At 44.5% G+C, this 24,579-nt stretch overlaps 1 protein-coding gene across 2 annotated transcripts in view; it reads right to left on the bottom strand.

The window, feature by feature from the left end:
• COL22A1 (collagen type XXII alpha 1 chain) overlaps positions 1–24,579 on the bottom strand; it is a 185,501-nt gene that overhangs the window by 99,780 nt on the left and 61,142 nt on the right. For both annotated transcript variants that reach the window (XM_060277589.1, XM_060277590.1), the window contains exons 5-12: positions 18,291–18,402; positions 16,545–16,668; positions 13,943–14,218; positions 12,800–12,880; positions 11,576–11,689; positions 10,284–10,328; positions 7,865–7,918; positions 7,234–7,272 (exon numbers count right to left, since the gene is read on the bottom strand). In XM_060277589.1, coding sequence (XP_060133572.1) covers positions 7,234–7,272; positions 7,865–7,918; positions 10,284–10,328; positions 11,576–11,689; positions 12,800–12,880; positions 13,943–14,218; positions 16,545–16,668; positions 18,291–18,402 — 845 coding nt within the window. The remainder of the gene's footprint in view (positions 1–7,233; positions 7,273–7,864; positions 7,919–10,283; positions 10,329–11,575; positions 11,690–12,799; positions 12,881–13,942; positions 14,219–16,544; positions 16,669–18,290; positions 18,403–24,579) is intronic.

Below are 24,579 nucleotides of genomic sequence, written 5' to 3'. Positions count from 1 at the left end.
TCATCGGGCAGCTGCCAGGACCAGCTTGCTCCCTCGGCCAACACACACTCTCCCTTCCTGCTGCCGCGCTCTCTCCCTGGGTGGAGTTGAGGGGCAGGCCAGTGAGGCAACGCTTGTGACGCCCCTTGCTGACCCGCCCCTCAACTCCGTCCAGGGAGAGCACGTGTTGGCCGAGGGAGCAAGCCGGTCCCGGCAGCCGCCCGGCGAAAATCTCGCTAGGCGCTGCAGGGTTTGCTCAGCCAACGCACGCTCTCCCTGGATGGAGGCGAGGGGCGGGCCAGCGAGGGGCGTCACGATGCTGCAGAGTGATGCCCCGCCCCCGGGGGGTGCCTCCGCATTGACGCCCCGGGTGCCAAAGCGGCTAGCAATGCCCCTGTTCCTGTGTTGTCTTCCATCCCAGATCACTCCCTTTGCTGGCCAAGATTCTGCTTTGGAAGCCTGGGGGTATTCTGGAATGATGAACAACAAGGACTCTGAGGAACTGTGATGGGGGGGGGATAAAGCAGAATCTTTCCTTTTTGGTTTCTCTCAGTTTCTCATTCCCCCCGTCTTCAGTCCAGTTCTCCGCATTTCCACTTCACTTTGTGATTTTTTTAAAGAAAAGGTCCTCCTGGAATATATGTTTCTCTTTCTATGTGCCTCCCAGGTTTCACTCTTTTTCTCTGTGCTATAAATTCTGTGTTCAAAAAACTAGGACTTCCAATGGACTCTGAGCATCAGCAGGAGCTGTGAACGGCTGCAGTTTTACACTTAGAATCCCTTTTCACTTGATGGTATTTACTATCTCTCCTTCCAAATCCTCACACCAAACTCTGGAAGATAGAAGAAAGAAAACTGAAAAAAATGAAAAGAAAAAAGCTCACTTCTGAGTTAGAAATCACCCTTCCCTGTCCAGCTGCTGGAGAGGGGAAGGACAATGCTGAATCCAAATTTATTACCCTCACTTATTTCCCTCTTTAGCAATATTGGAGATTCATGGCCAGGCCCTCGCTCCAGATTACGTTCAGTTCCTTAAAAGAAATGAAAGTTCTGTCCAAATTAATTCATGTACCTGAACTTTAGACAAAATTTCAAACCACCCAGCTTGAAAGGTCCATACGAAAAGGATTTTCAGAGAGCCAAAAAAACTGCCAGCAGATGTCAGTGCAGCCCCAGAAAGGATTTTCATCCTTACCAGCGAAGCAGTAAAGCAGAAATAGAGACAGCTGCGCTGTTCTCCGAAGTGATGCAAAGCAAAATAAAACTGCAGGCGAGCAAGCCCTGCGATTCCTGCGGTGCTAAGAGTTCGGCTGCTGAGATGCACAATTATGCGATCTTGAAACAATTATGTGCTCATTATTCTGGGTCACAGAAGCCAGTGAATAAAACTAAAACTAAAACCCTGTAATTACAGCACACAAAAAAATCAACTAAAGCTTATTTCTTTTATCTAAGTATGAAACTGTGACTTCTGAGTATGCAATTTCTTCTGAAAACTTGAAGACTTGCTAGAGAGGGCGGGCTTTTCCTGTTGCAATGTTATGACACAGGAATTCACCTGTACACAACTCCCTGGTCTAAAGAAGGAAGCTGTGAGAGAGAGACAGCAGAGATCCATGATTGGCTCAGAAAAAGATGAAAGGCAGATACTGTCAAATACGTCCAACCTGGCCATTGCGACACATGCCTTAGACCAGGCATCCCCAAACTTTGGCCCTCCAGATGTTTTGGACTACAGTTCCCATCATCCCTGACCACTGGTCCTGTTAGCTAGGGATCATGGGAGTTGTAGGCCAAAACATCTGGAGGGCCACAGTTTGGGTACGCCTGCCTTAGACACATGCCTTAGGCCACATTCACACCTGTTAGTACCACGACACCACTTTAAACTGCCATGGCTTCCCTCAAAGAATGCTGGGAGCTGTGGTTTGTTAAGGGCACTAAGGGTTGTTAGAAGACTTCCCAATTCCACTCAAAGATCTATCGTTCACAGAGTAATATATCAAACAGTCACTCTTCAAAGGGAACTCCGAGGACTGCAGCTTTGTGTTGGGATATGGACATTGGGCGAAATGGACCTTGGGCCTGGCCAAGCAGAGTTCTTCCCATGTTCCCATGAGCCGATCTGAGCTGAAGGGCCCTAAAGTCTGTTGCTTGCCTAGATGATATGTTGAGGAGAATGATTGCCTCAGAAAGCCCTCCAAATTTGGGCAGGTCCCTGAAATAGAATGAAAGGAGACTGGTCCTAATTTAATCATGGGTTCAAAACTTATTTATCCATTATTTCCACATTTTTCCTCCAATGAAAACCTCCACCCGATTTAGAATACAACAGATTCATTAACTTAACATATGCTATCACAATATGCTTTTAAAAAAATAAATAAAAAATCTCCATTGTATTTGAAACGATGATACAATAGAAGCAATAGAAGAAAACCCTCATTATATATCTCACTGCTCCATTTCTGAAGGTGGTGGGCAAAAGTGTACTGCAAAGATGAAATGACAGCTTACTTGCCAATAGTAATAAGGGATAATGTAGCTAATTTTTCTACAGCAGCCCAAGATATTTTATGATGTGCATAACGTAGACCGCAAATTGGATTTCTGAACTTTTACTATGGTGGCAGCTCCGTGATTTCTGACATGTTAATTCTTGCCATGCTTGAAATTGATGGCGGTAATTTGTATCCTGAACTTTGTTATGGCCTATGGCTAAAACAGATAAAATGGAACAGAACTGAAAAATGTGTGCCCCCACTGTTTTAATTTGCTGGATGAGGGGATAGGGGAGCAGCAGAAGGGGATATATCTGGACACCCACACATTTGTCTCTAACAAGTCAATATTCAACAAATTCCAGATATTCCCAGTCATATGTTCATGGGGAAACCTATGATAATCATTCATAATAATGACAGAGATGTGCCTTGCATTTTCCCCTCTTCTCAAACAATCATGTTATTGGTGATGTCATTTTAAGCCAGGGTTAGCCAAGGTGGTTTTCCTCCAGATGTTGTTGGTCAATTGTCAGGGATCCATCAACATCTGGAGGGTACCAGGTTGTCCACTCCTAGTGTAAAGAGTGATGGCAGAGAAACAAAGTGTTTCCTTTTCAAACATCAGCCACCACAACTTCCTGGGTCTCCTTTGATACCAAGCAGTAGTAGCTACCCAAATGCCAAAGGCGGAAGAAGATTTCAGAGGGCAGTGCTATTTTTAGAACTATTTCCAAGGTGAGAACCTTCTCTGTTGTTATGCTACAAGTGCTACCGCGCCAAGCAAAGAACAGATCTTTGCTGGCATCTGTAGAGAAGTTGGGAGATTCTATGTATGTATAAACTTTGATTCAGAGCATGATGCATCCTGGGATGGAACCAAAACCCAGCAGTCTAGGGAATGTGCTGTGTCTTTAAGATGAATTCCTTTCTGTTCCTGTGCAAAATGATGTGTTTCGGGAGTAACAGCTTTTGCCTGATTAAAGACCCAGCTGGGTTATAGGTCTCTAGGAATGGGAACGGAGTGACCCTGACCCGTTTGCATGGGTTGCGGAAGGGTTAACAAGACATCCCAGGGTGGGAGAGGTGGGTCACTTTGGATGGCCACATGTGTGATTGGTGGGTGTGCTCTAGCTGGGGAAATTTGCTTGTAGCAAGTGATTGATTGACAGCCTTACCCTATATATGCTTAGAGAGCAGCTTTCAGTTCCACTTTTGCTGCTCGCAACGAATCTCCCACCCGCCCTCCTCTAATTTTAGGTGTTTTTTTGCATTGACCTTTCTGCACCTCTCATGGGTTTGCCTGTTTTGGATCAGGGGCCTGGTAGGAATTTTGCCACTTGGCTGATTGGCTGGTGCCAGGTGGTTTTTGCCTACTATGCTGCAATAAGTCACAACTTGTAAGGTTGGCGGTTAGGCATTGGTTCAAATTGGATGGTTGAGGGGTATGGATTTGGTTGGGCCTGCCCCTCATGGTTGCTGCTGCCTTTAGGGGTATTCCTTTAAAGGAATCCTGGGGCTATACATGTCGTCCGTAGATCCCCGCCAGGGGCCAGGGCCAGGCATGAGCCTCGGGGAGCATCTAAGGGATGAGGTCAAGGGCGTGGCCCCTGCCCAGATCTCTCCTGGTAAGGGTGCTTACCTACTGGCTCCCCTACTAGGCTAGTGGGAGTCAGATCTGCCCCAGATCTGGTTGATGTTGCCAGCCTATATGTCACATTCGAGGACATCTTCGTAACACAGAGTTGGTCTGCCAATGGGCCTGGTGCCTGAAGCCAGCCCCCCATAGAGCACATCCTTGGGGATCCTGCCATCTTCTGTGCTGTGGATATGACTAACCAGCATACTTGTCACTGAAACAGGAGTTTGAATATGCTGGGAATGTGGGCTTGGGAGAGCACAACTTTGTTTGAGACTCTGTCCTGCCATGTGATTCCCCATATCTTCCTGACATATTTCTAATCCACATCACTTTTGCATGTGATTACATATTCATAAATCTATCTCATTGCATGTTCACATGATTCTGTAAACATATACATGGATATATTTATTTATTTTGAATTATGGACTGCAAGAAGATCAAATCTATCCATTCTGAAGGAAATCAGCCCTGAGTGCTCACTGGAAGGTGAAGCTGAGGCTCCAATACTTTGGCCACCTCAGGAGAAGAGAAGACTCCCTGGAAAAGACCCTGATGCTGGGAAAGATGGAGGGCACAAGGAGAAGGCAACGACAGAGGACAAGATGGCTGGACAGTGTTCTCGAAGCTACCAACATGAGTCTGACCAAACTGCGGGAGGCAGTGGAAGACAGGAGTGCCTGGCGTGCTCTGGTCCATGGGGTCACAAAGAGTCGGAAACAACTAAACGACTAAACAACAACAACTCATTTAAATATATACTTCAATGCACAGTGTTGAATGTATTGTCTCTTAAAATATACCTTTCCATTTTTTTCTCCAAAGACACCATTTCAGATACTTTTGTTATTTTTTTAAAAAAAATGAGCCAAGAACTATGTTTCTAATTTTGGTGCAAATTCTGATGGATGCATTCCGATTTATTTCCAAAGGTTGAAACGTTCAGAGCATCCTCATGCTGCCATCAGGCTAAGAAGAACCATGGATGGTGCAACTCCTTTTGGGTCTAGGTTCAGGAAGAAGTCCTATAATCCAGAATCTTCTTCCCCACAGTTGTCAGAGCTGACAACCGCAGCAATCCAAACAGTGAGGGAAGAGGTGATATTGGGAGGAAGAAGCTATCTGTCCTCTGTACTTGGAAGGGAACAAAGAGCAGATCACTGAAGTCCAAAGCTCAAGAAACATCTTTTGCTGCATCAGGTAGGTACGGTTTTGGCGCGCTGGTTCATTTTTTCAGCAACCTTAGCTGCTACTTCAAAGAAACTCCAAAGGAATTTCAATGGAAGAACAGAGTGTTCCGTCAACACCAGCAACTTTTCTTGAGAGCTTTTGTGTATCTCTAGAATGTCGAAGAAAGCCTCTTTTTTTTCAAAGCAATGAATAAATAAAAACAGCCACACCTGATGTCAGAACAAAGGAACAGGTCAATAGCACCAGGTGGCAATTCAGCCAGAGAGAGGGCGAGAACAAGCTTGTGATGCAGCTGCAGCTGAACGCTCCACAGATCCAAAACCCTTTTTTTGCATTTTGAAGAGGCGCTCAGTTCTTTTTCTAAGCAAAAAACAACAACAGTAGCTGTGCTTGGCACAAGCACACATGTGTGCTGATGCCAAACCTGTCAGACAGATGTTGGCAAGATGTGGCCAGCAGCTGCATATCTTCTGAATTGTTCCCTTGGGAGTTGGAGAGCTGTCCCAGGAGATGCAAAAGGACGGTTCAGGAGTGGGAGGGAAAAATGTTAGAATATTTGAGGACTGCAATAATTAGGAATGTACCAAGACAGAAAATAATGGGGGAATGGAAATACGTCCAAGATTACTTGGAAAAAGGAAACATAGAGAATAAGATAGTGATGTGCTTAGAGTGAAGGTATAAGGGGAGAAGATTAATTGGTAAATACGGAAAAGGATTTAAGGTTGAAAAGTAAGAGGTAGAGCAAGGGAAAGTGAATAAACGGAGGGAAGCGTGTGGTAAATGGCTGGAAGTGTTTTTTTCTTTTTCTTTTCTTTGTATATTTTTTGTATTTTTGTATGTTTGTATGTTCCTCTTTTCTTTTTTTCTTTTTCTTTTTATAGAAGCAAGAAATTTGCTTGTAAGAAGAGAATGAATGCATTATGTGTTGATTTATAATTTGTGTATACTTCTTTTATTATGATTTGAGAGTGATTGATATTCGTATTTGTATTTTGGTTTTTAAAGAAATCACAAATAAAGATTTATGTTAAACATCGGAAAAAAATAGATGCAAAAAGACTAAAAAGATACATCTGGATGCTCGTAAATCAGATCAATTGTTGCCTTCACCCTTTTTGGTGCCCAGTCAATGATATTTTGTACAGATGTAGCAGACAAAACCTCATACTTAGTCTTTGTCAGTTTTTTTAATGTAATCTGATTAATAGCCCAGGTTTTGAAATACTGCGTGCACAAACTATTGTGAGAATGAATGGAACTCTGTCCATGCACAGGACTTTCAAACCTGCCAGCTGACACGAAGAAACTGGTACTGCCACCCAGGCTTCCTCTAAAACAAGACAGTTGACACCTAGCGCCACAGTAAGAAGTCCTTAAGGGTTTGATCCTGGTTAATTGCAATATGAAGGGACCCAATTACGGATGGGGGAGAAATTCCATTTTGTTTGCTTTTGGAGTGAAGTTACCCAGTAAGCAAGACACAAGCTTGAATGCCAGCTATCAGACAAACTTCATGATTCTCTGAATTTTGTGCTACAGTTCTCCAACCACACACACAGAGAGAAAAGGACAAAAGTATATATATTAAGGGAAAGTGGGCATACAAATGCACATTCATGAAAATGACAAATAACAACAATGCATTGTGTTAGGGGAAATTGCTTGCAAAAATGTGTGAATTAGGTAAAACTGCATACACACATGGAAGAAATCTAACATAAAATCATGTTTCTTGTTTCAGGGATTACTGTCAAAATTCTGGTGCTCGTAAGATTGTTGTGGAGAGAAAATGACACTAGAAGCACCATGGACGCTCCTTGGAGAATGGGAATAATAATAATAATAATAATAATAATAATAATAATAATTGCATAGATAACATTTTTAGAGTTTACCCAGCTTTGAGTATGACCATACCTTTTCTCCTTTCTCTGCCCAGCCAGCTCCTCCTCCACCCTAAAAGGAGAGAATAAATCCACAGTTAACACAATAACTATAGCACAAGAATTCTCACAGTGAGCTATCACTACCAATGGATGTTCTAAGACATTCTGAGAGCAGCTAAGGGAAAACCAATGATAATGTCAGTTGATCTCAAACACAAGTAGCCCAATGGAAAAGGAAGGTACAGAAGAGGCAGTCCTTGATGGAACATGATGGGACTCTGTAGCTGAGTGACGTTAGAAGTCACTGCATGGGATTTCTTTCACTGGAGATATAAATTAAGAATCCAGTAGATGGGATTTGAAAGCAAGTTACTGCTGCAAGGCAGTGGTTGAACTGCAGAACAATTATTTCAAGTGTATGCAGTCATTTTCAAACCTTGTGTACTTTCTTTCCTTTTTTTAATTGTTGGCTAGCTCTTCAGAGTCCTGCATCTATAATTCACAGATAAAACTGTGAGTCCTGGATCCAGAATCTAGTTACAAGTAAGTCAACCAGGTGTTATTTGTGATCCCTTTACATGCCTTTTGTTATTAGCACATGGCAATGTTAGAACAGGGAAGGAAACAATCCAGAATGTCTGAGCCCTGATAAATATTCTTACTGGTTCTCCTCTTTCTCCCTTTGGGCCAGGAAGTCCAATTGGTCCAATTTCTCCCTTGACAAAAAAAAATGAAAAAGAAAAGAATAAGTGTTAGCTCAAGAGTACAAGATGCAATGATCCCCATCCCACCCTTGCCTTTTATTAGACCAACTAGTAGGGATATCTGAGAATTTCATCAGAATGGGGGAAAGTCACAGAAATTGGGTCAGCTTGTGTCTCCATCTTCAAACAGGAATGGAAATCGGACAGGTGAATATGGTCAGTATTCCCTGCCATCCTTTTCCAGTCTGCAATTTGCTGTCATTATTTTTCTCAGTATATCATTTATACATTCATCCTCCCCACTATGAGAACAGTAATGCTGGACTAGATGGGCCTTTGGCCTCCTCTGGCTGGGCTTTTTTTTCCATCTTCTTATGTTCTTATGATGTCAGACAGAAGCTGCCTTAGAGCAGCATCAGTCTGTATATCAATCCCGTCCTGTCTACTCTGACTGGCAGCAGTGTTCTAGAGTCTCAAATGGTGGTATTTCACAGATCTACTATCCAATCTTTGGAACTGCAGATGTCAGGAAGAGAACCTGGATTTTATGTGCGAAAAACATGTGCTCTACCACTGAGCTACAGTTCCTCAACATGCTGTGTGCAATACTCAAAAGTGTGGGCATGCATGCATAAAATTATTGACTCCAAAGTGGGCCCTTTAACAATGTAACAAAGAAAGCATGTGATGCAACAGGAAAATAAAGTGCATTTCTTTGCTTCCTGTTCCATTTACAACCTGCAAAACTGGTTGCAAAAAAGCCGATCACCCATAGCAAGTCTCTCTATTATTATTTTTTCAGGCTTCTCATAGATAAGAAAAAGTAATGTCAGAAGGTCTTCTTTTTCAATTTTTAAAAGAAGGCTTTTTACATCAGTGTCAAGAGGAACCACTCAATGCCGCTAAATAGAGATGTAGGCGGATAATCCACTCTCTGTGCTAAGCAGGAATCAGTATTCATCTCTTAGACCATTTTAGAGGAGAGATGGGGCATCCTAAATATAATCAGCTTCTAAAAGGCTCACTTCCCTCCCAGGTGCCCCGATAAAGAATTCAATTTCACTTACATTAAACTGATGCATTAGCATTTCCAGAGACCATCTTTGGGTCCATACACTTGGGGAAATGGCAGCCATTTAAAACACACCCTGTTCTATTGCTGCCAGCCCCTGGTTTGGCTCTTACTGTAATTTCTCATGTCATTGTGCAAAGGGACTCTCATCGGTTAAACTGTCACTGATTAAAATGGGAAGCTTCTATTTATAGAGCCAGAGAAATGCAAGGCCCAGTCCTATGGCTGCTTTAAATGGAAATGGGGACAATGGATACAATGGATACAAAGCTGCAGCTCTATACCGTTTTAAACCAATGGATAACCTTGCTTCCAAAGTGCATTCTTCCTCTTCTTTTGCCAACCAGCAAAAAGAGGATGCTTAACTATTAAGCTGGAGAAGCATTTCATGCTATAAGAAAAGCAAGCCTTCATTTTCTCTCTATCATCCTGTGACATCCAGTGAGATGTATAGGGTGTTAGAGGAGGAGGTAGTACCTCTGGTGGGGGAACACACCATGCTCCTTCTGGGGTATGTCATCCACCATTTGTCCGCACCATGTAGTCAGCTCCCTCTTCGACTGGCCGGCTAAACAAGGTGAGGGTAGCCAATGGATCTCAAGCTCTTGGTGAGTTAGGGACTTCCACTGCATGCAAAGACAGGCTCTGGCGGATTGAGCGGATGGCACCGATACTTAGTCCCAAGGCCAAGAAAGCTGTTTCTGCACATGCTATTGAAGGAAGTGGAGGGCAGATGGGGCTTGACAACCTGGGAAGGTAGCCCATCCAGGAGAAGGAAAACTTTGATCGTAAACCTCCACTGCATTGCAGTATATCTTCAGGAGAAGAAAAGGCGAAAAGTAAACCCTATACAAATCTGGAGTGGAGTCCCTAAGAGGTTTGGATGGTCCGGCAATTCCTACAGCCAAGCTGGTGCCAAACATATTGCTCTGCTTTCCTTTGGATTACATTAGTGAGGCCAAGAGAGAGCAGGCTCTTGTTGTCTGGGCAGCCCAGGACTTCCATCCACACTGCCCAGGATTGCAGCTGTTTGATCTCACCACCAGAGGTGCACTCCATTGTCTCTCAAGACAATGGATGCCAAGAACAACATGCATGAAAGCTTCCAGGGCTGAGCTAAGAGGAAACTGTTGTGAAAACAGGAACTCATGGCAGCAGTGCAGCTACATATCTGCTTCCTTCCCACAATAAAATTGCAGCTCAATTAGAGCCCATATTCTGTTTTGGATTCAGAAGCTACTTAACTTGAATTGATCAAGTTTAAATAAAAATAAAAGTCTTGTTGGTCCCTCAGGCAAAACTAACCTTCTGGCCTCTGAGACCTTCAAACCCAGGTAGACCTCTTTCACCCTGAAATGAGAGAGAAATATTATTTATCAACATAATTTCTCATTGCTTCCATCACATTAAGATAGCCTTAATTGTTCATGTTAGCAACCATGCAATACATAAATACATTGCCTTAGATTAGGGGTTGTCAATCTGGTCCCTACCACCCACTATGGGCGTTTCAGGATTCTAGGTGGGCAGTAGGGGATTCTATGACACAAGCTGAATTCTCCTTCCATCGAGCACTGGTGGGCGGTAAGGAAATTTTACCATCAAGAAAGATTCATTAGTGGGCGTTAGGTATAAAAAGGTTGACTACCCCTTGATTATCTTAGATAATATACTAGCCCTCATTCTAAGATCCCCTGATACGATCACTTGCCTAGCTAGCATGAGTACCATGAGAATAAATTAATATAGGATAACTAGGATGAATTTGCACAATGAAGACTATTACTTCCTACTAATTCTTTCTCTTTCTTTCTTTCTTTCTTTCTTTCTTTCTTTCTTTCTTTCTTTCTTTCTTTCTGTTTGAATTCTCAGAAAATTTGCTGTCCTTGTTATGCCCAACTTCCTCCCAGGAGATAATATGTAGGGCAGTAGTCATAAGGCATAGACCTCACAAAACGCAACGTGAATATACAACCTATATCTAAAAACTGTCTCCAACATATGAGAAGGTGGCCTTTGGTAGAGGAATCCACATGCATAGAATCTCATGCACAGTTAATAGCATTGATTAATGATAAAGTCATAACATTATATTTATATCTATTACAGTCATACCTCGGTTTAAGTACACTTCGGTTTGAGTACTTTCAGTTTAAGTACTCTGCGGACCCGTCTGGAAAGGATTAATCCACTTTCCATTACTTTCAATGGGAAAGTTCGCTTCAGATTAAGTATGCTTCAGGTTAAGTACAGACTGCCGGAACCAATTGTGTACTTAAACCGAGGTAGAAGAAGAAGAGAATTGGATTTGATATCCCGCTTTATCACTACCCGAAGGAGTCTCAAAGCGGCTAACATTCTCCTTTCCCTTCCTCCCCCACAACAAACACTCTGTGAGGTGGGTGGGGCTGAGAGACTTCAGAGAAGTGTGACTAGCCCAAGGTCACCCAGCAGCTGCATGTGGAGGAGCGGAGATACAAACCCAGTTCCCCAGATTACGAGTCTACCGCTCTTAACCACTACACCACACTGGCTCTCTGTACTACAATGAAAGTCTTACTTGAAAATCAAAAAACACTTCTGATTCAAATACTTACCCTTTCTCCAGGTGGACAGGAGCAGTTGACTGTCTTGATATGGCCCACCTGTTCGCTTCCAACAGTGGTTGCTATTTCAAGGGGAGGAGCATCTGTAACTACCGTCACTTGGCACTGTAGCCAGAACAGGTCAGGAATAGCACATATCAGGAACATGTTTCTTGTTAAATTGTTTGCAGTTTAACTGCAGCTGAGCTGAAACCTGCCCACATTTTCTTGATCTCCACCCCCCCCCCAAATAAACACTTCCCCTTTGCTGTCCCCTCTTGCAGCACTCATTACAGAGATGTTCACTTATCAATTATTTTGTCCTTCCATTTAAATGGTTTTCACTTTTCCCAATGACATCACCATTAGCTAAATCTGGCCGATGATGAATAATCGGGCATCCTCATGTTTATGACATGCTCTTTTATTGGCTGGGATCGCCCATATGACCAATACATACACACGGATAAAGAACGGAAGAAATGGTACCAAAGCAGAGAAAGTCAGAGGAATCAATGGCACCCAACAGGTGAGTGGTAGTTTTTTTTTAAAAAAAAAAAAAAGGTTCACACAATCTGCAGAAAAGGTTCAACCTGCAGAACTTAGTCTTTTACCTGCAAATCAAAAAATGAAGAATTGTCAGCAGTCTTGGCAGGGGGTTGGACTGGATGGCCCTTGTGGTCTCTTCCAACTCTATGATTCTATGATTCTTCTGAAAACCCATTGACCACAATGAAGCATACTGAATGACATAACCCCAATGTATTATCCTACCTATTTGCTATCTCCCTTTTTTCACAAGACTATAACACAGGCATAGGCAAACTCGGCCCTCCAGATGTTTTTGGACTACAACTCCCATCATCTCTGACCACTGGTCCTGTTAGCTAGGGATGGTGGGAGTTGTAGTTCCAAAACATCTGGAGGGCTGAGTTTGCCTATGCCTGCTATAAAAACTACTCCTCATTATTGTTCTCAATGTGTGGTTCCAGAATATAGCTCCATTTTGGATAGCAGATTTCAATGAATGTGCACACTCTTTTACACACACACACACACACACGCAGAGAGAGAGAGAGAGAGAGAGAGAGAGAGAGAGAGAGAGAGAGAGAGAGAGAATTCCTTCCAGTAGCACCTAAGAGACCAACTAAGTTTGTCATTGGTATGAGCTTTCATGTGCATGCACACTTCTTCTTCAGACAGACAGACAGACACATGTAATGGGTCTAAACTTACAGGCCCAGAGGGAATGTCACAGCAAGTTTCCAGTTCAGCATGACGTGAATCACAGTAAATAACCATCCGCTGAAGGTCAAACTACGGAAAAAGGAAATCATGAAAGTCAGCACTCGAGGAAGCAGACTAGCAGCCTTTGCTCCCTTTTGGTTTGTGTTTGTGGCACACAATCACCTGGGTGATGTGCAACAGAGAAGAACTTCATACAGGACACATACAACATCCCCACAAAGAACATGGGAACAGAACTGCAAGTGTCTATGCTGCCCAGATATGCTGGGAAGTCCAACGCATGTAGGGAGACTGTAGAAGGTATGTGGATGATTGGAATCAGTGTAAAGGATGTTGGCACTGCAGTGGGTGTGGGCATGCATATTGCACAAAAATAATTTGGAGAAAATAACAGGACTGGCATTTTCATCATCCAGTGTTCAGAATCTCAAAATGACCATTCCTGCCATCTGTGACTGGACTCCTTTGAAATCCGTACCAAAATAAATAAATAATAGACCAAATAAACTTCAACAGACTGATAAGCTTCCACTTGACTATTATTATTTTAACCCAGGCATCCCCAAACTGCGGCCCTCCAGATGTTTTGGCCTACAACTCCCATGATCCCTAGCTAACAGGACCAGTGGTCAGGGATGATGGGGATTGTAGTCCAAAACATCTGGAGGGCCAAAGTTTGGGGATGCCTGTTTTAACCACTATGGTTTTGGTGCGTCGACTTTTTCTGGAATATCATATTTCTAAATATGAAATTTCACATTCTCAGGCAGAAAAGATTTTGTTAAAAGGACAGCCTTTCCTTTTAAAGAGCAATTGGCTTGTTTACCAAATGGCAAGGTATCTGACAGTTAAAAGCAACAACTTTAAAAAGAGCAATCATTGGTTTTCTGCAAAATGTATCTCTGCTTACATGCAACTGAATGATCAATTTAATGTGGGCGGGGAAGCAGCCCAAATGGCAGATCCCTTAAAATATATTTAATGGACTGACGTCTATAGAAATCAGCGGTGTCAAAGAAGAAACAGATTTTGCCATCACAACATCACGGTAGAATGGCGCAGCAGGCAGATTTTTTTGGTTCCCTCTCAATGTCTTTTCCTAACTTGAAAATCTGCATACTTGGTACCTACATCAATGGGCACGCTGTCGTAGAGGCGCTTGCCAATCACGGTCTTCCCCTGGATGTCAATATTTTCCCTGTCTTCAATAGGCAGCGTCTGCACCAGCTTGCAGTCGATGTACAAGGAGACACGGTCGGACTGGATGCTCAGTGCTATCTTATGCCAGTTGCGATCAAAGAGGTCGCTGACGCGGCCATGTCGAAAGACCACTCTCACAGCGTCCTTGGTGAGTCCAATGGCGTTGTACTCCAAGGCTTTGTTTTCGCCATCCAGTCTGATAGAAACCTTTAGGGGTGGTACACAAATTTATCGTAAAAACGCAAGACTGTTTGGAGGAGAGATGCCAGGCTGGCAGATGTGGGTGATTGTAAGAACATAAAAAGAGCTAGGCTTTTGATCACATCAAAAGTACCACTGGGCCGTCTTTAGCATATGTGCCGCTGGGGTGCAAAGATACACCCAGCACCCTCAAATTTAGTTTAGCCCCCAAATTTATTATGCCTTATGTCACTATTTTCATTTGATGATGATGATGATGATGATAATAAATTATTTATACCCCACCCATCTGGCTGAGTTTCCCCAGCCACTCTGGGCGGCTTCCAACAGAAGAATAAAATAATCGATTAAAGATTAAAAGCCTCTCTAAACAGTGCTGCCTTCAGGTGTCTTCTAAAAATCTGGTAGCTGTTTTTCTCTTTGACATCTGATGGGAGGGCGTTCCACAGGGCGGGCGCCACTACCGAGAAGGCCCTCTGCCTGGTTGCCTCGCAATGAGGGAACCGCCAGAAGGCCCTCGGCGCTGGACCTCAGTGTCCAGGCAGAATGATGGAGGTGGAGACGCTCCTTGATAAATAGTGCTCACACCTGCGTGGCTCCAAAAGGAGTTCTTTTTGTGTGTGCTTTGTTTAAAACCAACTTTTCTAAAGAAGACAAAGAACACATTGGGAGTCGGTGTAAAGACTCTGTGCATGCACTTACGGTCGTAGGGAGGTGTCTGAAAGATGAGACAGGCGGGCATTGTGCACATGCATAGGACAGCCATCTTGGGCAGCCTTCCATTGTGGGAGCAACCTTATTTCTAGAGGAGCTGGGAGGGCCCTTGCGAGCGCGCATATACGAGTTCTTCTTCCAGAGCCTGTGCATGCTCCCGTCACTAGATAGGCGCATTCTCTTTCTGTCTGTCTCTCCCTCTTTCCTGTCACTCCCCCTCCTCCCAGCTTTGGTGAGCAAGACTTTCCAGAGAGCTCTCCCTGCAGCAGCCTTAACAAGCAGGCAGCGCAAGATCAGTTGTGCCAAAGGTGCCGCTGACCCCACTGCCGCCAAGCAGCTCAATACAATACACTTAGGTAGCTTCAGCGGTGGGCGTCTGGTGCCCCCCGCCCAGAATTTGGCACCCAGGTGCCCTGCACCCCTTGCACCCCTGGGTAAAGACTGCCCTGAGTACCTACTCCATCCTCCTGTCTCCCACAATGCCCAATTATGATTATGATTATGATTATGATTATGATGATGATGATTATTATTATTATTATTATTATTAAAATTTGTATACCCCTTTCATCCATAGATCTCGGGGGGGGGTCATAAAATAAAATTACAATAAAAAAACACAAAATACATAATCAAGTAAGAACGACATCAAAACAATACCCCCTCCCACACACAACACATTTAAAAGGGCACCAGATGTCAATCAGCGCAAGGCCTGCTTGAACAATATGTGGTGGCGAAGGAGTCAGAAATATAGCTGGCTTTAGGAAATTGTGACATTCTGACCCCAATCATTTTTTGCTACCTGAAACAGAGTCCTAATGCCACCACCACTTTTGGTCAAGTCTTGCACCAATTCCTGCTTTTATCTATCCTGTGCTATCTGGCACAGGTTGCTCCATCTTGTTGAATGGCCATGCCTTATTTTGAAACATGGTAAAATCCAGGGCTGGTCCAAGACATTTTGCCCCCTCCCCGGTTCCATGTACAGAAGTCAGCTAGACTGGAGCTGAATCTTGCTTTGACGCTGGCGATGGGAGAGTACCATCCACTATATCTGAGACAGCTAAGGAGGTGCAGAGCAGGCTAGCTTAGGGGACACAGGTGGAATGCCAAAAACATTGGTTTCCCCCACCCCCAGCACCTGCCCACACTGCCTCATGGAAGAGCCAGCCATGATATGCCATCCTGGCAGGTCACACTTGTTTCAAATACAGTCATACCTCGGGTTAAGTATGCTTCAGTTTGAGTACTTTCAGTTTAAGTACTCCACAGACCCTGAAGCGTTTACTTCCGGGTTCCGCCGCGCGCACATGCGCAGAAGCGATCTGTGTGGTTCGCGCATGCGCAGAAATGATCTATTGGCACTTTGCACACACGCGCTATTGCCACTCGGATTAAGTACTTTTTGGGGTGCGAATGGCACCCCGGAACCAATTAAGTACTTAACCCGAGGTACCACTGTATTACAGTGTATTGCTATTATTAGTAGTAGTAATAATAGTAATAATATAGCAGCAGCAACAGCAGCAGCAACAACAACAACAAAATGGAAAGGGCAGCAGGAGGTGAATGGAGAAAACATGTTCCACAAACCGGAAAGAGTTACACCTCCTACCTGAGGTATGCCGTATTTGTCAATAATTTGCCAGATATACCAGTCTTCTCGCCTGGAAGCCTTGCGGAACTTGAAAGTGGTGACAAAGGCATATTCATCAGGAAGGCCCTGTGGGAAGACGTCTCTGGGGGACGGCAAGAGAAAGAAATGAGAAGCATTTGGACTGTGTATATGTGGGCAAGAAGGTGTTCGAAGATCTGTAACTGGCACAATAAACCCATTGTTTCTGATATAATCATAATATTTTGCCTTATTCCACTCGTTCCCCCCCCCCTTTATGGTCTCTGATTCTGCTTGCCTTGGAACACTACCAATCCGTGCACAGAACGTCATGGTAGAACTGCAAGTAAGTAAATAACTAGTTAATTGATCACACCAGTGAATAAGGGATGCATGTATAATGGAAAGCAGAGGCTCTATCACACCTTTATACCTCTGAAAAACAATATCCCATACACAACCTTCAATAATGAAGAGAATTTAACAAGAGCTGCAGAATGCAGTAGCTGGTATTGATTTCCCCCATCCTATCCAATTTCCCCCATCCTATCCAATTTGCCAACCCATTGGTAGATTGCAAAATTCCGATTAGTTGAAGCTTCATCAATGTGAATGATGCCTTTTCAAAGTTTTTACCAGTCATTCCTTACCAGACAGGAAACATGACTTATTTCCTTTGCCCAAGGTGCCAGCCAGTTGGCCTTACCCCTTCAAGGATATCCCATTACACGCCTCCTCCCCTTCCATCCAGGATTTCCTATTTTTTATTCCAAGGAATCAATCCACATCCATGGCCACTGAACTTGCACACTGGATTGGGTTTTTTGCTCGCTCGCTTGTTTGTTTTATTTATTTGAGTCTATTCCATTTATACGTTGCTTCCCATAAAAAAACTTGAAGTGTGTTCACAATAAAAACATAAACAATAACAACAATTCAATTTCCCCCCCAAATCCACACAAATAAACACACACAATTTCATCTATAAAATGCCTTGGGGTTTTCCTGAGCCTTCTCCCACCTTGGATTAAATCTACACACACACACACACACACACCAAAAAAAAATGAGCCAAAAGTTGATCTGAGAATCTTTGGCTCAACTTCGTATTTAAGAGTAGTCTATTTGGCAGCCAGGAGCACCAGGTTATATGACCCATCACAACTGCACAGTTCCTAAAACTCCTGTCTATGAAGGCTCCTTCTCAATTTACACAATGAGGAAGGACTTGATAGAAATCCCACTAATCTTGGATGCTTGCACACTGCCAAACTGGCTGCCAAACCATGGGACCTCCTCTGATGCTGGGCACAGACCAATGACCGGGTGTTCAGAAACACCCTGTTTTGGCATCTTGCTTTTATAATGGTGGTTGGCAGCCTGGACTGGAAAGGAAGAAGCCGAAATGGATGTGCCTTGTGCAAATAGGAAATAAAAGTGGCTACAAAGAACCTCTGGCAAGGAGACTCTGTTCACAGCTGGCTGTAAGGAACTAGACACCGTTTCTGTTGACTTCCAAAATCAAAAGGCTCGTACTCAATCCAAATTTTAAACAAGATTCCCCCTTCCCTACGAATATATTAATTTATGGTTTTACTTATAGATTTACTGTTGGCCCAGGTGTTTGTAGCAAATGCTTTAAAGATCCCTTATTGTCTCCTTGGATTATGTGGGTGTTCTGGTTTGTGCTCTGGTTTGTCCATATCTTTTGGTCAAGACTTCTATTTACTAAGGAAAGGATCTTACTCTGTTTTCTGGACAATGGGAAAGCTGCCAAGCCGAACATAAGAGCTGTGGATTCCGTTGTCCTTCATTCCGAATATCTCCCTCACACTGAATAATCCCATCAGGTCAAAACCTGTCAAAAAGGAAAGATACAAAGGTGGGGGACAGGTGGGGGGCAAGCTGAGATGAGGACAAGCAAGTCAGATACGTTTTTCTCCACTTCCTAAAGGTGATACACAGGGGACACAATTTTGAATGTCATCGTGTGTCGTTGAGGAAGGAGAGCCTCACAAAACTTTACGTCCTGTTTCTATAAGAGGGCTATGTGAGAACAAAAATAAGAACCTTATACTTGTGAGCATTTCCATTTATTTCCTTATTCAGTCGTTTTTGTTTGTTTTTTAAGTGCACGTACAAACACAGCATAACGGTAACGATGCAGATCAAAAAATTATCTGGAGGTGGGGGAACATCCGCTTTCAATGTTACTGAACTACAGGGGAACAGGGAACTTACCGCACCAGAGCCAACAACCTTACAAAATAACTTAACAGCAGCATAAAACGGAGGTGAGCAAAGTTCCCCTGATCTCACCAGGGGTTGTTTTCTCATCTATTGCTTCACTCCTTGAACTGTTGGAGTCCATCAAAGTGAGTTCTGAGGTTGTTTTCCTAGGATAACTGCGCATGTAAACAGGTCCATATCTGAGCTGCACCCTACACTAAATGTTAAGTTCCCTTCTAAGGCCACTACTGTGTACAGAACCAAAATCAATACCATGTTTGGCACACCCACAGCGGGAAGGTGCGTTTTGGCTGTTCGCCAAGCTTGTAATTGCATTTATATTACAGGTTACGGTAATTGCCCTGCAGGTATTTTCTTTGTTTCTGGGGTCTTTTTTTTCCTTCTTGGTGCTTTGCTCCATTTTCAATCAGCAGATGAAATAAGGCATTTATTACCACCCCTTGCCCTACAGCTTCACCCCTCGAAAGACCCAGGGAACAACTTTAATGGGAGAATTCTCTGACATATTGCCACTGGCCCCAACTGCTCTAATAAAGTGCAGCCAATATATTACTTACCCTGACTCTAAGAGCTCCCAACTGGCCCTAATATAAAATAATAGCTTGGCTTCACTGCAGAAACTCTGTGAGACTGTATATCAACAGGTTGTATTTACGCGCTCTCTCTCTTCCAGGTGTAGAAGGAAAGATGGAGCATTTCATGAGAAAATGATAATGGGTGATTGAATGAAAAGTTTCTCAGCTTGCAAAAAAAGAAAGAAAAGTACTGATTGGGTAAAGCAGGTGTGTGTCATTTTCATCCTGAAGACCACATCTTAGTATGGGAAACATACCTGCCAAGTCTCCCGCTGAAAAATGCGGGATCAGCAGCGGCGCAGCACCGGAAGTTGCATAGAAGCAACTTCCGGGGCCACTCTGCCCATGTGTGGGCACCGGAAATAGGGCAGAGCAGCACCGAAAGTCGCTTCTACGCATGCCTGGCAGCCCTCTTGGTGGTGGCCGCATGGCAGTGGCCATCTTGGTGACGGCCGCCGCCATGCAGCCACCACCAAGATGGCCACCGCCATGTGGCCACCACCAAGATGGCTGCCGGGCATGCGTAGAAGTGACTTTCGGTGCCTCTCTTCCCGATTTCCGGTGCCCACACATGGGAAGAGCGGCACCCAAAATGGAGGCTCCCTGGCAGGTAGGAAATCCAGGGGATTTCCGGGATTTTTCTCCATTTGGGAAAACAGCACGAAACAGATTAAAATTCAGGGGTTTCCCGCGCAAAATGGAATACTTGGCAGCTAAGATGAGAAAGCATCCAGGAGCCACATGCCAGAGGTGTGCAGGGCCAGAGGCAAAAGTTGACTAGGCCAGAGACAAGAGTGAGTGGAAGAATGGAAGCCTGTTGCATCAGCCCAGCTCTTGCCACTTAAGTGACATCAGCTTCAAGCCACTTTTGCAGAGCTGGGATCACCCCAGCCTTGCAAAGGAGCACCTCCCAGAAAAATGTGCCTGGGACCATTGTCCCTGCAGCCCCCCACCACGACACGTCCCTGCCTGCAAAACCATGGTTCAAATCCCCACTCAGCCATGAAACTCACTGGGTAAGCTTTGGCCAATCACTGCCTCTTGGCCTAAACTACTTGACAGGATCATTGTAGGGGTTAAATGAGATGGAGGAGAACCATGCAGGGCATTTTGAGCTCCCTGGTAGAGAAAGGAGGGATATAAATGCAATAAAGGCAATCCAAAATGCAATGCAATAAACAGTGGGTGCAGTATTTATGTGTACCAAATTTAAGCTGCTGGAGAAGTACTCTAGCCATTTTGAGGTCCGAGTCAGGGAGCTACTCAAGCATCCCTGAGACCCCCCTCTCTAACAACACACACACACACACACACACACACACACACACACACACACACACACACACGTAGACATCAAACAATGTATAATTGGGCTGGCTGGAGGGGGTCTCAAACTATCGATTAACAAAGGGCCTTGCACAGAGGTTAACCGGCCAGGGATGTCCTCCTTTTTTCATGTGTGCGGCTTCACAGGAAATAGCTCTTCCTGAACATGTGTTCTTTGCAGCCAAGGATCCATTCCGAAGGCCTGCAGCTATGCATGAGCAGATTATCAGCATTGCGAGGGAGATTAGCTAACGAGACTTTAATATTGAGGGCTCCCCAGTGCAGAGAGTGCAAAGGAAGGGCAGAATTAGTGTTGTTCCGAGGCGGGCGAACAACCGTCAGGGCAGTTGATATCTACTGCAGCATGATGCTGGTTTAATGTGCCTCTCTCCTTTGAGGATCAGCGGGCCACTGGCTCCTCTACGCCTGAGAAAAACACATACAGCCCCTTGGAGAACGTTATAATTAGCTGGTGAGTCACTGGCATCTTAGGAATCCAATCTGCTCCTCTGTTGACCACAGGCCAGCAGAAAGAGAGGCATCGGCAAACAATCGCAGCCATCCCTAGCTATAATTGTAGGCTATTAGGTTTTACACACTGGCCCAGCAGCACTGGGTGCGAGGCTATTGGCCATCCCACAGCAAGCTATAAATAAGCACAGAGGCCCAGGCAGATGGATTGTTTTTCTTGTTCATCTGTCGGGTAGGAAATAAAGCGCTAGTCTTCAAAGCAGACCTACACTACTTAAAACTGAAGATCTGGGGACAGCATATCTATGTATGGAGGAATGGCTTGTCCTACAGAGACATTAAGCAGTTTTGATTATAAACATAGGCTGGTACCTGAATACACCATACTGAAATCAATGGACTAACTCTTAGATTCCACTCATGGGCTCCATTCCTCAGGGAATCCCTGTGTGTATGACTGGGGCGTATACAGCTTACCAGTGAAATATGGGGTGTTCCTTCTGAAATGCCCTATCCAGGGCCGTCTTACCCATAGGCGCTAGGGGTGTGGGGCACCTGGATGCCGGGCTCTCAGGGGTGCTAGGCCAAGAGTCCAGGGCCCGAGAGTTGAGTCCGGGGAAGAGCCTGCCCATCAGTCAGAGCATCACAACGGGCTCTTCTGCTGTGGGTGGCTCTGTGGCATGAGATCGGGGGCAACCGAGCCAGTGAGATGCTGAGCTGGCCGGCCAGCTCCGCCCTCCTGCGTGACTGGGACTGGGCAACTGGGGGGGGTGGATCTTTGCACCCCGGTGCTGCATATGCTTAAGGCAGCCTTGACCCTATCTTACAAATTTCAAGGGAGGCAAAACGATAGCTATTGAGTAGAGTAAGATTTCCCAGAGGGCTTCTGCACATGCCTGCTTCTGATGTTCTCAGAGGAAGAAGAAAGAGGGGGAACCCCCCACCACCACCACAGATTTTCCAAAAACAAGTTTTATTTAAAAAATAAAATGAAACAAAAATTCTAACCCCACTGAGTGAGTCACCCCTGAACTTGGATAAAAGACAATCCCTATGTAATTCTCCCCCATCCCCCAGCACTCCTCTCTCTGTAGCCTCTGCCATTCTCTGGAAGTTTCTGCTTAAAATGAGCGTCAGTAATAAATGCTGCATCAAAAATAACAAGACACAACAGCAAAACCCACCAACGCACGGGAACTATTTTCCATCCCATTTCCCCCAGTCCCAGCATTGACCTACAGCCAGGATTTTAGCCTGAGTCACGACTCGCTATCACTATCCTTGTTAAATCCCTAGTGGTGTTTCTGTGCATCGGATCAGAGACATGAGGAGTATGTTAAATCTGCCCAGAGGTTGCTGCATAATGCTTTGTCATTAACACTGACTCAGACTCCTTGTTCCGGTTTTCCTCTCTCTCTGTCTCTCTCTGTTTGTGGGCCTCTGTAGTTATGCGCCCACAATAAAAAATACCAATAAAGGAAACTTCAGAGAACAATGTGTCTCCATTTGCCTCCACTTTAACTTCATTATTTTTCCTCTGCTTTGCAGAAAACGCAGGCTGCAAGAGGGGAGGTCAGAACCTCCTGCTCCAGGAAAAAATCACAAACTTATTTACTTTGCTGCACAGCCACCATCCCCAAAATTGCAACTGCTCTCTATGGGACTGCCCTTTGAGACTAAGCCAAAGCCAAATCTTGGTAAAGTAATCATTGTCTGCCCACTAGACACACACACACACATGCCATTTCTTGCTTTTTAAAAATACTTCGAAGCACAGAAGTGCAACCTCTCTTGAGAAATCCTTCTAATTCCTCCAGAACAAAATGACTCCTCAGTTTTGATTGTAGGCTAAAATCTATCAATGCTTTTACCAAATATGTGGGAAAAGAAAACCCTTTGAGAAAACTGACTATGGGTGCTACACTAGCACAGCAAAACTAGCATGGTGATGTGAAGGGCTAGCACAAATAATCCCTACACACAGGACAGGAGTATATGAAGACATTTTATACCAAGCAGGACATTGTTCCACCTAGATCAGTGTTGTCCACACAGACTCACAGGGTATTAGAGACAGAGATCATGCCCATCATTGAACTTTGGATCTTCTGCATGCAAACTAGTTGCTCCATCCCTGAGTTATGGTCCTTATGCCTGAATTGTGAACATTTCTTGGCAGAAAATAGCCCCTGCGCACCTTATGCATGCAGATGAGTAAAAGGGCACAGGACCATTCCTCTGACCCTGATCTGGATTATAAATGTCTTCTTCATTATCCACACATGGGTATGGATGTGTGAGGCAAGAATGACAACATGTCTAGGTGCCCATTGACCCTGGAACTCTAAGTTCCATGTTCTAAGGACATCTGTGTGAATCATGTTCCTTGTCTTTGATGTATCCTTGCTAATTATTTGATAGTAAGGATCAGGCCAATGGGAGCCACATACTACCGGTATTAGGTGTGGGGCCAAATGCACAGCCCTACAGTTCCCCACCCCCTCACTTGACAACCTTTTGAATGAGTAAATTTGTATTTATTTGGGTTTTGTGGCCTTTAAATGTATGTTTCCCCTGTACAGCAGAGGTAGGGAACCTATGGCCTTCCACATGTTGTTGAACTCAAACTCCCATCAGCCTCATGGCCAATTGCCAAGGATGATGGGAAATATAGTCTGGAGAGACACGGGTTCCCCATAACTGATGCATAAGTATGTGCATTCAATCATCTGACAATTAAGGATTCATACATCTGACGAACCGCATGGGGAGAGGGGTCTTTAAATATTAGTTCTGACAATGGTTATGTTCTGGAATAGGAAGCCCACACCTGAAATTTTCATTCGGAAAAAGGGACCTAGGGGTTTCAAGTGGATTTATTAATAAATGAATAAATTGCAATGCAGATGTAAATTCATGGTCCCCAATCTAGATTGAGAGGCAAAGGGATAAAGCTCCATTATAGGGTCCCATGTTAGTAATTTGGGTTGGGAGACCCTGTCCTCAAGGACAGAACCATGCAGTCATGGCCAAGTGTAAAAAGGTAAAGGATCCCTGGATGGTTAAGTCCAGTCGAAGATGACTATGGGGTTGCAGCGCTCATCTCACTTTCAGGCTGAGGGAGTCAGCGTTTACCCACAGACAGCTTTCCGGATGATGTGGCCAGCAGGACTAAACAGCTTCTGGCACAACGGAACACCGTGACGGAAACCAGAGCACACGGAAATGCCGTTTACCTTCCCACCACAGCGGTACCTATTTATCTACTTGCACTGGCATGCTTTCAAACTGCTAGGCTGGCAGGAGCTGGGACAGAGCAATGGGAGCTCACTCCGTCAAAGGGATTCGAACTGCCGACCTTCCAATCGGCAAGCCCAAGAGGTTTAGACCACAGTGCCACCTATGCCCCAAGT

The sequence above is a fragment of the Zootoca vivipara genome, chromosome 8 (genome assembly GCF_963506605.1).
Source record: "Zootoca vivipara chromosome 8, rZooViv1.1, whole genome shotgun sequence".
In the NCBI taxonomy this organism is placed as follows: domain Eukaryota; kingdom Metazoa; phylum Chordata; class Lepidosauria; order Squamata; family Lacertidae; genus Zootoca; species Zootoca vivipara.
The sequence above is the reverse complement of the archived record's forward strand: the minus strand, read 5'-3'. Positions and strand labels throughout refer to the sequence as shown.